The following is a 13,430-nucleotide window of genomic DNA, read 5'->3' as shown; positions in this document are numbered from 1 at the left end:
ATATTAAATCAACTTCTCCTTCGTTAATTGTGCGTGTCACTTTTCCCACCCTGTTTTTCATACTCCATATCCCCTCCTTCTGCAAGTGTACAGTGGCGCCTTAATTATAATCTGAAGTTTCACCATTTGTTGAATATCCACGTATCACTTCCCAGTCCTCCCAAACACTACCCGACTTTCCCTCTCCTGCTCTTGTCTAATCTCCCATTCCTATTTTCCTCCATTTTACATTTCTATTCTCCCCTGTTCTTCAATTCCTACCCTCCCCCATTCCAAAACAGGTTGGTTGTTTTTGTAGGAATGGGTGCAAATGATGGAAGATAAAAATTGCTAAAAAAACATTGGAAATTTATCGACCAACTCTTTTTAATCCATTTGAGCTGTTCCCTAAAATGATCACAGATAAAGCTAGACTGTTCTGCTATTCATTTGTTAATCATATTCTCTCATTTTAGTTTTTTTCTAAGCTTCTACATTCCACTTCTTCAGCATTCTTCGCCAGTGCTGCAGTTGGAAAAAAAATTTAGGCGGTACTCTCCAAAAATTCCAACAGCTGAACATGTATTATACACCCGGCTGCGAAGGTATTTCAACCGGTACACTCATAATGAGTTTGGATTTTAGGGGGTACGCCGTACAGGCCCAACTACAGGTCTGTTCCTCGCTTAATGATGGATACACAACCATATATATTCATCATTTTACTCTCCTTGATTATAGGATTAGAAACGTGCTAGAATAGCTAGTACCCTGAAGTTGTTAGAACAATCATAAAATACTTAAGTGATTATATAAAATATAGGGGATCCAGAGGATCTGCGCCACACCCTCTGAAATGAGGAAAAAAATCATATGCACATTGTTGTCTGCATTATTTACATGAATCAATCATGAGGGCATGGCACCAGAAAGCGCTTATACTCTATCGTGTATAAATCATTCAAATATTTAATTAAAAATCTCTTAGAATGTCCTTATTTAAAAAGAGCCAGCCAAGCATAAAGTTAGTCTTGTCCTAATATTAATGTTCCATCAGCTCAAGTTTCGTTAATATGATAAAGTTAAGCGACATGAAATTGGAGAGGAGAGCTGTGCCAAACCAGTCTCATAATTGTTGATCAATGAGGATGATAAGGAGAATACCTATTTGCTGGTAATTGTTCATTTTGCTGTAACACATATATTACATGGTGAGTTAGGGAAGCTGAAATCCTAACTTGTAGTTTCCTCAACAGGAGTAGGATAAAAATTACTTAGGAAATAGCTAACCATGAAGCACCCTCAAAAAGAAACTGTCTTTGAAGCTATGCATTATTAAATTAAAGTTAAATTCAATTCAAAATTGATTTAAATTATTAAATTAAATATGCATCATTCAAAACGAACTTACCAGTCATAAAAATGACAACCCATTCATAAATGCCACCTCATACCCTGCATTAATGAAAGGGAAATTGAAAGAAGTTAGATTTTCTCTGCATTATTCACTTTTACATTTCAATCTTATAAATCTGTTACAAATACATCATTACACTTAAAACTATATCATCATGTTCACACATGTTCATAATTATTGGTTAAAAATAAGTCATTGTGCGTACACTTTAATAAATAACTATTTTGAACCATGAAAATAGCAGCTAAGAATTTGACTGCTGAAGATAAGTATGCCCTTTAAATTACTGATAAAAATCATAACTCATTTTTACACGCATGGAGCTTTTAAAATTCGTGTTTTCATCAGTTTCATCCTAAATGATATCACAATTTCAGAGAATGAAAACAGTAGTTAGTATGCACTTCTCCAAATTGATATGTAACTTCAACTAACTGTCAATTACAGACAAGTAGTTCTGCTAAGTAGGAGCATCGAAATAACTCTCCTCTCTTCTATAAAGTTTTACCTTTTGTTATTCACATCTTGCACAGGCTTACCATAATTCATTTTTTTTCAATTCCAAAGTTACACATAAAATAGAAATTAGTATTCATTGAGATCACACCATCCACATGCAAGAAGTTACAGTGATAAAAATTTACTCTGTGGTAATATAAAGGGAAATGTTTTTCAAACGAAAATATATCACAAGAATAGTTTCTCTTCATCACAATTCAATGCTATTCACTTTAACACAAATACAGGCTACGAAAAGCCTTATGGCATGTATCCCTGAAAATATCATTTTGAATAAAAGATTTTTTTTAGAATTGAACTTGCAGCTGGTAAGGCACAATTAACTTCCTTAAAATCACATGAGGAACTTTAATATGTACATGCTAATTCACAGCAAACTTCAGCACAAATGGAGACCCAGTTCCTTTGCAGCAAAATTCTTAACTGTACCGACAGCAACCTCCCTAAGAGCTGCTTGAGCTCCACCTGCACTCATTAATACTAGCAGTTTCAATAAGTCTTCCGGGCTAGCTTGTTCCAGAGCTCTCTGAAGGGCATTGACTAGTTGCTCCTGTTGCTTTGGTGTTAGGTCCTCAGAAATGATTGACACCAATGACCTGTAAGTCCCCCAATATCCCCATGATGTTAACGCAGAGCCCACAACACCACCTAAATGAACGAAATCAAATAATCATCAACACTCAACAAAAAAGGCACTGAATAAGTCCAAAGACAGGAATCCCAATGCCAATTATATTTTGAAGAAAAAAATCTCCCAGAAACCAGTATTTCAACTGCCTATGACAATCAAAAAACCGGTTTCAGATATATTTAATCCTGCATACTTTAATTGGCATTTCGATTTCCTACCTTTTCCCTTATTAACTTTAGCCTATTAGTAACTCACATAATTCTTCAAAACAAGGTATTACTTAAAAAAATCATCGGACCCTTAGTTTATCTGATGACTTTATTTCAGATTAGTTGATTCTATGCACCTATAATGTGCTAATATTGTGGAAAAGATTTGAGTGTCCTTAGAGGAACAAACTTGTGAAGGGCAAGGTGAAACATAGGAAAAGAAAAACAATTAACTGTAAGTGAAGAAGACCAAAATACTTGCTTGAATTATACCATTATTTCTCATTGCAACGGGATGAGAACATCTCCATGCAGAGAATAAATAAACAAAACAATGGAGCAGAAAATTAATAGGTGAAAGCTGAGAGGCATACAGACACTTCGTAATTAGACATGATATTTAAACTTTTCTAAAGATGTTACTGTCATAGGTTTTCCATGTCTCTAATGAGATAAAGAAGATAATCCAAAAGGAAGCCCAGGAGGAAATCATAAAAAGTAGCAATAAATATTAAGAAAAAAATGACTGTGGATAAGCAATAGCACGTTTATTGAGACATTGAGATTGATAGGGAAGAAGTCATCTGTACGTTCTTCATGGAGGACTAATAGAGAATATCAGTACTTGCCCTCTCAGGCTAAGTTCAGGAGGCAAGTGTGTTACATCTTATCATAACTTGATACAATATTACATTTAGTCCTAATTTTGCATCTACCTTGTGATATTAAGATGGACCCTGTCAAAAATGAGATTATATTGGAGTGTGTGTAAGAATTTTCAATGCTAATGGAATCAACAGAACTATATTATACCACAGCTGTTTGTATCATTATTATCAACAGAACTATTTTGCAGCAAGGACCTACATCATTAGAATGTAGGATGTGTCACGGTAGATGCAATGTATCAAGGTGATTGCTAGGGGTGACAAGGGGTATCAAGATATGTATTTGCAAGAAGTATCAACAAATAGCAAGGTTGCCAAAAAAACTACACCTTATGGCAAGGCATTTGAAAGACGTCTCACACTAATTATCAAAATGAATGCATTTTTGTGTGTAAAATAATAATGTACTCGTGAACATAGCAACGAAATTGATTGGTTTTGATAATCAATAACAATCTAGTTACAGTGATGACAAGCTTGGTGAGTTCCCTACAGGAAATACTCAATTCCATTCAATTGAAATTTGTCACTTTTCATTTGAACGGAATTGAATATTTCCAATAGGGTTCAGATTGTATCAACAATAAGCAAAAATGTTTACGGAGTGGGTGAGGTGGGTATGAGATCATTCATGGAGATTAAATGTATGTGAAAACTTTAGACAAAATGGAATAGACATGGATTCAGCAACCACCTCATGGAAGCCATGTGTATTTTAAGAAAAATGCACTTCTACAAGAACATAAAAAGGCATACAGCTATTCGAACGGTATGCTACATACCAATTAAAAGGCCAACAGGACCCATGAAAAGACTTCCAACTGTGGCAGCACCTCCAACAGCCATACCACCCTTGAGCGAGCTTTGGACGTTAACTTGCACCTGCTCTAGTTCATAGAGTTTGGAAACTTCCGAAAGTATAATATTATAAGCCATTTCTCTCCGTACGGCGACTCTGAAATATTAATCAAAAAGCAGTACATAAGAATCCTACTCTTATAGTACAACTTGAGGGCGGCATTTGCCATTCCAAAATTATCCGTATTTTGCCTTCTCAGTCTTAGCATCAGCTAATTAACATCGAAATATAAAGGATAAAAACAGAATGTAATACTAATTGTGACTAATTGTAATAATAATTAGTGACTAATACTGTACGAAATCATACCAAAAGCCACCATTAAAACCCATTCTTTTCGTAAATCCAGGATAGAATCACAGACCCCAAGTTCAAAACTGAAACTAAGCCACGGTCCGCGGAGAGACACTCCAACTTTTCTGTTCACACTGCCCGTCAAGCACGAGAGCAGCTAAACTAATTTAAGAGAGCGCTCCGGAGTGCTCTCAGAGGTGTTTACATTTTATACTTTCCTGGTAGACTGCTCTCATTAGACCAAACATGAAGCCATAGCAAAAAACATGAAGTGTACAAGTACCTTAACATACATTTTATGGAAAGCAAGACTAAAAAACTTTTCGTTTGGATGTATGCAGATCAATATTTCAGCCACAATATCAACCTCGTCAACGCGATTTCCAAAATTCATACACTAATAATACCTGAATTGTAAGGAAAGCCAATCTTCTGAGGACAACAACCTTCTTGGTCTCCAAGTTTCGAGCACGGTTAATTCTTTCAAGATTCCATTTGATTTGGAATCAAGCTTTCATCACCTACACATTGAATGAATACACGTAAGCGATTGACAAGTAACCTTGGAACAGTCAAGAGAGATAATGAGTTACTATAAGCTTTAAGTCCCTCTTGTGCGCCTGAAATCACTGAAATGAGTTGCAAATCTGATGTAATGTGGTATTGTGATGAAAAGTTTAATTGGTCAGCGGCTTATCATAAGTATGAGAAAAGTCAAGCTTCTCAACCTCAGAGTAGAACAAACCGCCGCAAACCGCGAAAAGTTAATCTAGTTGTCGCGGTCTTAGACATATTACATGCCACCTTTTGCTTAAAAAATAATTGAAATGTTGACTCAGGCGCATTCTTTATTCATCGATTCGTTATTCACAGAAATGTTTCTAATTATATGAAAGAAATGAAGCCAATTTGTGCACTAGTTACAAACAGATGAAGTGCGTATTTATGAAACGCGGACGCGGTTGTTGAAAATGTTATCTATACTCGTGCAGGGCCATGGACTCGTGATTTATCCCCCGATTTATTGCTGTTAAGGTAAAATTCGAGGAAGTGGTGAAAGAAAAATAAATAATTATTTTCAATGTTTTCACGCACGAGTCCGTTTGACATTGTGTTTACCACAGTGATCTGTTGCGACATGCGGACAAATTCTGCTGGATAGCAACCCTAGAAACTAATCCATGTGCTCATGTTTACGAGCACCATCGGTTTGTTTTTGTGAAGGATGTCTTAAATCTCGTGCTATTGTTTTTAAAGAATACACCGGCAATGGAACAAAGTGGCAGCAGTGTAAATACATCTGCGATGCTAACGAGTAGTTTCATCCACATAGTTAATAGATGCTTGAATGAGTACTACCGTGAGCCAAGATCAAGTTTTGGCGCTCTTTCATACCCTGCTACATTTTTTCAAGGAAGGATATTCAACAAAAAGGTATGTGAACATCCAGTGTAACTGCTAGTGGTATTTACCTCTGACTACATGAAATTGGTTCTCTAGCCTTCGGTTTGAACATTCAATCTCTGAAACTTGAATTTTTCGTCTGCCTGTTGGTAGTTTCGGAACTCTCTCTTTCGTTATAATTGAGATCTCGCGGTGACAAATGTATCGCTCGCGGTTTGGTTTAAGGAACTTGGATGGTTTGAGAAGGATAAAAAGGACGTAAGTTACCATCGCTGAGGAATTCAGGAATGGTCATATTTTGGTAGAAAAATATACCTCGCTCTTCTCTGGTTTTATTTTCGAATCAAAGCTTTCTTTTGGCTTTGCATTGTACTATGATTCTATTTCAGTAGTCATCTGCCTAGTGTTCTGTCAACTCATTCTAGTCAGTTGTGAACGCTGCCAAGATTTATCTTAGTTGATGAAATTAAATGTGTGTGCCGTGACTCACAATTTTTCATTTGCTGGAGTCATGGCTTTTCTGTTTCTTCGATCATAATTTTTCTATAGAATTTTATCCTTGGCGTTCTTGGAGTTTTCAAAGATAATTCATAGATTATTATTCTTATTAATGTTTAGCATTTAATCTGTTAAGGTAGATTCACATGAAACTTTTCACTCATCATCCAGGCCTGTCACCTTTCTCACATTGCGTCATACCTCCTTCTTTGATAAAAAATTAATTCCTTGTTTTGCTCATTCCATCTATGAACACTCCTCTCCCTGTTCCCCACACGTTTCTCACATCAGAATCAGTTTTCTTCATCCCCTCACTCTAATAGTTAACTCAATTGAGCTGTTCCTAGTGATCACCTCTGATCAGTGAGCAAATGAGCATCATGGAACTGATTGATGTGATGCCACGCCACTGGTTTAGCGAGTGAGTGAGGAAATCTTTGCTCCCTTTTCTCACCACAGAGCAGAAGGGAGGGAAACAGGTCATAGTCACATTGTATACCTTTGTATTAGCTGCTCTCTCACCCCGTGATAATGGCATCACGACTGAAACTGACCTGGAACCCTGGGTGGACCTGTGGGGATACACTCCTTGGGCCAAACTCATTAGTTGGAGACTCATTCTCAGGCACCCAAGAGAGGAAAAGGATGGGAAGAAAAAAAGGAGGCATCTCTGCAATAAGGAACCCGTGAACGCCTGTCTGGGTAGGGTTTGGAGTGGAGGAGAAAGGATGGAGAATCCCAACCCTCTCATTTGGGCAACATGGGCTACCACTAGCAAAACCGAATTTATTGTTCCAGGGTAGTGGTAGACCATCCCATTAAGAGAATGATATGGAGATTCTTCTTTAGATAGCGTCAACTGATGACTGAGAAAAATGCAGCAGAATGTGCCCATTAACACAAGCATGCCAGACCTATCCTTACACCCTATTATGCCCGAGTGGGTCAATTTGATCCAATATGACCATGTTTGCATATTTTTCTCGAAATACTTAATTCCTTCTCAGTTTATTTATTAATACTGTTTATAAAGCATTTGGGAGGGTAGAAGAAAATTTAATTAGGATGAAAATATATTAAAATTGTAGTTGTTCAACAATTTCTATTGTGGTTTGGGAAACTACCTTCCACAAATTTGTGAACACCTATCACTTTTCCTATGCTGGGTTTTGGGAGGTGCAATGAATTTCAATGGTATCGGGTTAAATAAAAAGTTACAGTAATATTTTGACAAAAAATTGGTATAAAACACACCATTACATTGAATACAAAGGAAGAGTAGATAGGCTTCAAATGGATTTGATAGTCTGGGTCAAAATGAGCCATCGGGGCATGGCAGGTATAAGTGATGAGAAAAAATAGAAAGTGATAATAATATCAGGCCTAAATTTTGCACAGTGGTAAGTAAACCGAACTAAATAATTAAGAGTCATGGAATATGAGTCTAAAATTTTTCTTCCTTTCAAAATAATCAACATAAATATTATCTTTTGGGTCAAATTGACCCATCTGGGCATTCTAGTTTTAACATATTGTTTCCTTTAAGACCATTGTTGGGCCCAAAATTAACAATGTTGGTGAAAGTACGGAGAAAAAGTAACGGCTCAGTCACTGTTACTTTGTAAAAAAGTAATCAGTTACGAGTACAAATTACTAATTTTATAAAGTAATCTGTAATTTTACCATTACTTCTTGTAAGATTGTCCACTTCAGAGACCACCTGGCAACTGTCAAATATTGACATAAAAGTTAGGAATAATTGAGTTATAGAAATTGCTGAAGTTGCAATTTCACTTGCAATACATACAAGTATAACTGCGTTAACAGCACAAGGGGTACTATACTCTGATACAGCATAAGAGTGGCTGAACCCAAGCAAGCACATTATAGTACTCAGAGACTCGAAGTTATATGCATTACCCTCCCCCCCCTGAATGATCATGCTGATTGATCGTGCAAATTAAATCATTTGCCATGTATAGCGGAAAAATTCACGAGTGAACCATCATGCGAATGATCATTCATTCAAAATTAGAACATGTTCTATTTTGCTCGCATGATCCTGTGAATGATGGCATGATCATTCTGCTTGATCATTCGCCATGTATAGTGGCCGTAAGTTCTTTTGTATTACTTTTGAAGGAAATCATTCTTGACTCAATCATGATTTCCATATTTTTTCAGCATGTATTGTCATTGCTTCATCTTCTTATTTGTAACAGAAAAAATCTTCTCTTTGTTCCAGGATATTGAAGAATATAATCGCTCTCGAAGTTTTTCTCGTATTTTCCATGATCTGGCTAAAGCAAACCATTGGCACCAAGCGATTACCTTCCTTTTGAATTGTGTAGAATATTTCTTACCACCTGTTCCAGTGTTACAAAATATTTTGGATACAATGCTGGTGAGTATATTTCACATTAGATACTTGACCCTGGTCCATTATGGTTGCAATCGATGAAGTAAATGGTACAGTCAGGTCGGATCAGACCGAAAGTGTTTTTGGTAGTAGAAACTGCTAAGTTATTTTTTTTATTGGAAATAAAATTTTCAGTAGCTCAAAATATCTATTTCTTTGAATCCATGTAAGTGCTAAGACCTGCATAAATACCGTATTTATCCGAATATAGTCCCCTTCTGAATATAGTTCCCCACCTAATTTTGAGGCCACAGTTTTGAGAAAAATATTTAAAAAATATGCTTGAATATTGCCCTCTCTTTACTTTTCCCACAGGCATTTTTGGAAAAAAGGGGGGACTATATTCAGATATGGTAGTATGGTGCATAATTCATAATGTTAACAGTGCAATAGGGTGTACTATGTAGCTACAGCCACTCGAATCTCTCTAGGTTACTAGCTGATTGCATTGCTGGCCAATTTTGTAGCCTGCAATGAGGAGGAAAAAATTAAATGATTGGGTCTGATCTGACTGCTACTGTAGCATTCAAGGGTTAAAAACAAGTTTGATAAAGAATTGCTAAATATTCTCTTAGGTGAGAAGGCAAAATGTAATTAACCACAAGTTCCCAAATCGATTTTCTCAATACTTATGTATGTAATATAGCCTTATGGTGTTTTAGCTTGTATGCATGAATGTACAAGTTATTCTTTGCAGATTGGTCTGACTCATAGTTATGATTTTGATTTATTTTTAATAAATAATTTCTCTGTTTCTTCTCTATAACTTATGACGTTTAGCTGATTGATGCTGAAAGTTTAGTTGTTGAAGCACAATTGTACCTCCACCAATTGCTTATATATTACCCTCCAAGGACTGATGATATGGCCATGTTTTACTGGGAGGTACTCAAGGAAGAGGAATTAGCCCAAAAGAGAGTGAGTATTGTGGCTACACTTTAATTTTTTTCATTTCCTTTGGGATTTGGTTCAATGTGCTATATTTTACAGTAGTAATAAATTTGTATTCTATAATATCAGTAATTACCTAATTCTCAAACAATACTACATAATATGTATATGTATGCAGAATTAATGGTGACTCCTTTTCAGATGTATCTCTTCCTTTCTAAGGTTTTATGTAAAAATTGGTGTGGTACATTTATTTCTCTTTCTTCATTTTGTGTTAAAGACCACTGATGCCATAATCTTGGCTCTATTTATTTACCTGAGTTTTTTTTTAGAATCAGTTTCTTCTTAATTCATGCAGGTTTCCAGTGCTCAAGTAGCTGAAAATTACTTCTTTTCAATTAGTTTCTTTCTTTCTTTAATTTTCCCTTTGTGTTTATAAAATTTGCAAGAAAATATTCTCCAAACAATTCACCTAAGTTCCACTTACATAACTCTGAATTTTTTATCCATTCTTGGATGCATTTTGGAAGTTTGGTTTATCATCTTCCAGTGGCTAACAGCAGGTGTTAAATGTTAAACTAAAAATATGTGTATCTACCATTTTAAAAATACTGTCGTATTATTCTGTGAAAATATGTTTAAGGCTGAGAAATAAGGAGATAAAATTAGAACACTGCAATGTGGAATTTATAAATTCGATTTACCTGTTGAGATATGGAAAAGACAGGGTTTGCATGGAGCGAGCACTGAGTGGGGAGGGAATATTGAAAACTGTTCTAAAGGGAAGAATACCTGCTGTACGAGGGAGAGGAAGGAAGAGAATTGGATTTTTAGATAAAATGAAAACGTGTCCAGCCTTTTTGTTCATTGTAGAGTGAGGTGCGTGAAGAAGGGGTGACTCCCAGAATACTTGGTAAATCTTTCTAGCTAACCTACCGTAATCTGTGGAATACTTGAATGAAATTCTGTAAATACAGTGTAACTTGGTTATTATGGCCTCGGCCTTTACATCAGCATGGATATGACGTTATTTGCTCCTTAAGTCCCACCAAACTTACAGTGAAAGCATTGATTAAACCTCGGATTTATCATTAATAGATCCCAAACCTTGTAATGACATTGACAATATCCAGTTCCAAGCAACAAAGGACTGTCAAAAAGAAAATTACAGATTTATTTCAGCAGTAGGACTTCATTTAAATGTGCTTGTTAGTTTAGAATTGGTATTAGCAATACTGTATTGTACCTCTACTACAATATAGTAGTTCTGTGTATCAGAAAGGAAAGACAATGGTAGGTCCCAAATTTATTAATTACTGCAACCGGTTTCCATTATATAGTATCATCATCAGGCTCCAAAATCATGTAATCTAAACCGGTCGCAGTAATTAATAAATTGTGGAAACTGCCATTTTCTTTCCTTTCTTATACATCATGAAGTTTCATCATGTTTCACCTGACACGATTGAATATATATGCATAGTACTGTTGCAGTAAAACACTTCATTTTGATGACTTTTTCACATAAAATATCAATAGCACAATACTATTATTCTTAAATTCAGTTGTATTTACACCAATAATCTCATAAAAGTATGTGCCATGTATTTCATGAAAATGGTAACTTTTTATTTCTCCTGTGTTTTTGATCAAATAGTTTAATAGCCCTTTTATAGTGTCACTCTGATATAGCTTCAATAACTGTGTGGTCCCTTGAGTGACATTATATCCAAATTATACTGTACTTCAGGATCAGAGAGGGAGGCCTGAGAGGTAGAGATGTGCCAGAACAGGGAGTTTTTTCGGAACTGTTCTTACAGGTGAACAGTGTTAACACTTTCACTGCTGGCCATTTTGATGAAAAATATCACCATGAGCGGCAGTGGTTTTTGTTCATAACCAAGTAGATATATCTCTATGGATACCGTAAAAAATGATAATAATAGTCCTATGATTGTTTTAAACAAATAATATGAAGGACGCACCGGTGCGTCCTCCGCTCACAGCATTGGCAAAGCTATGCAACCCGTGCCACATGCGTTATGCAACCCGCTCTACGAAAAATTTTATCTACCTTAATTCTCATCTAACGTTCATGTATTTCGACTTATAGAATATTAGATATATTTAAAAATTTAGAGCATTCGAAAAGGATAAAATTTTATTTATTTTTAATGATATAATTATTTATTTTTAATGAAATAATATTTTTCTCGTAAAATAATTACAAACTCATAATTTACTCATTGTTTTGGGATAACTTTCAAGAATCAAACAGAAAAAAAACACTAGAATGAAGAGTGCTATTTAAGTCAGCGATAAATTTTAGACTTACGAAAATATCCTAAAGCATAAAATAGTTTTTTTTTTATGGGCAATCAGGATCGTAAGTGCTAACAGATTTCCTCACTCTATTTTTGGCACATACTCTGCACTTTTTTCTTCCTTTTCTTTTCATTTCCATGTTATGTGGTGAGTGAATATGTTCAGGGGAACTAATTGAAGGCATTGCCTCAGGATAGACATTTAGCAATGATTTTATTAGTTCATCACGGTATTCTAAAAATTCTAACATCACGTATCCCACAAAATTTTTGGTATAGAATGAAAGACTGAATAATTATTATCTGAATAAAGTATATTCTCAACTTAAGGTACCAACGGAGAGTTTTTTGTTAGGCAAAGACAATATGACAGCAATTGATCGGTCTTGTCTTAGCCTCCAATATGTGTATTGTAAGCATCCACCATACTGGTCTTAGTTGAAACCCTTCCCCGCCTGCTCGCAAAATCGTGTCCATACTCGGACGAAATCATCTTCACATCTCTTTTATCCCTCCATTTCAAAACGCACCCCCATTATATTGTAGCGAGCCACACATTCACCATTCTCTAATTTTTTAATAATATATCTGGGTTATTTTTTCTCTTCATTAGCAGAATGACACTACAGTATGCTTTCTCTGTACAGTATGTTTTTGCAGACAATGGAAAAGGTTCACGCTGTCGTAAAAGTTATCCATGGTCACAGTGTACCCCTTATTTTTTAAATTTGCCTACAATTTCTGAGTCACTTTCTCTGCGTTCCCTACTCCCTTCACTTCTTTACCCTCAGTGCCACAATGTATCAAGCAATCCAAAACCAAACCGCATGTATCAGCAATCACGTATAATTTTATTTCGTATTTGTGACGTTTGTTAGGAATGAATTGTTTTAATAGTAACCGTGGATAACGTCAACTACATAGAACCATGGATTCGTCTAGACTCACAGCCCTTTCCGCGTAGTACACATCACTCATACTTGCATGGAATGTACATATCATGCAAGGGTCGTATTTTGTAGAATGGATCACTGGGTAAGTGTTCGCCTTCAACCACATTTCTAAGTGCATAGTGCGCAATATTTGCAAAAGCTATCTCGATATATGCATTTGGAAAAAATAGGGAGATTATATATTTCAGATTTTTTCCAATAATATTATAATCTACTAAGAGAAATATTTCCCATCAGAAATAGAAGGCCAAAAAAATTTTCAATTATCTTGGACTCAAGACTTATTCCAAGACACTATTCGCATTTGGAGAAGTAATATTTCGAAACATTTAATTTTAGTCCTGAGGTGCCAGAAAAAGGGATAT

At 35.6% G+C, this 13,430-nt stretch overlaps 2 protein-coding genes across 3 annotated transcripts in view; one reads left to right on the top strand and one right to left on the bottom strand.

Annotated features, from left to right (window-relative positions):
- Positions 1–1,469: 1,469 nt before the first annotated feature.
- LOC124161489 lies at positions 1,470–5,200 on the bottom strand. Of its 2 annotated transcripts, none has more exons than XM_046537813.1 (3): positions 4,984–5,200; positions 4,206–4,378; positions 1,470–2,563 (listed from the first exon to the last, which is right to left on the bottom strand). In XM_046537813.1, exons 2-3 carry the CDS (start codon positions 4,357–4,359, stop codon positions 2,295–2,297), a joined length of 423 nt encoding a protein of 140 aa, XP_046393769.1. In that variant the 5' UTR covers positions 4,360–4,378; positions 4,984–5,200; the 3' UTR covers positions 1,470–2,294. The 2 variants fall into 2 exon arrangements, with proteins under 2 accessions (XP_046393769.1, XP_046393770.1); XM_046537814.1 differs by lacking the exon at positions 4,984–5,200 and adding an exon at positions 4,592–4,675.
- Positions 5,201–5,319: 119 nt separating this feature from the next.
- LOC124161487 overlaps positions 5,320–13,430 on the top strand; it is a 58,056-nt gene continuing 49,945 nt past the window's right edge. The window contains exons 1-3 of the mRNA XM_046537808.1: positions 5,320–6,010; positions 8,724–8,882; positions 9,678–9,815. Of these exons, the coding sequence (XP_046393764.1) occupies positions 5,846–6,010; positions 8,724–8,882; positions 9,678–9,815 (462 nt within the window). The 5' untranslated portion in view covers positions 5,320–5,845. The remainder of the gene's footprint in view (positions 6,011–8,723; positions 8,883–9,677; positions 9,816–13,430) is intronic.

Source organism: Ischnura elegans, chromosome 6 (assembly GCF_921293095.1).
Source record: "Ischnura elegans chromosome 6, ioIscEleg1.1, whole genome shotgun sequence".
NCBI classification, from domain to species: Eukaryota; Metazoa; Arthropoda; class Insecta; order Odonata; family Coenagrionidae; genus Ischnura; species Ischnura elegans.
This window is presented reverse-complemented; position numbering and strand designations above follow the sequence as displayed.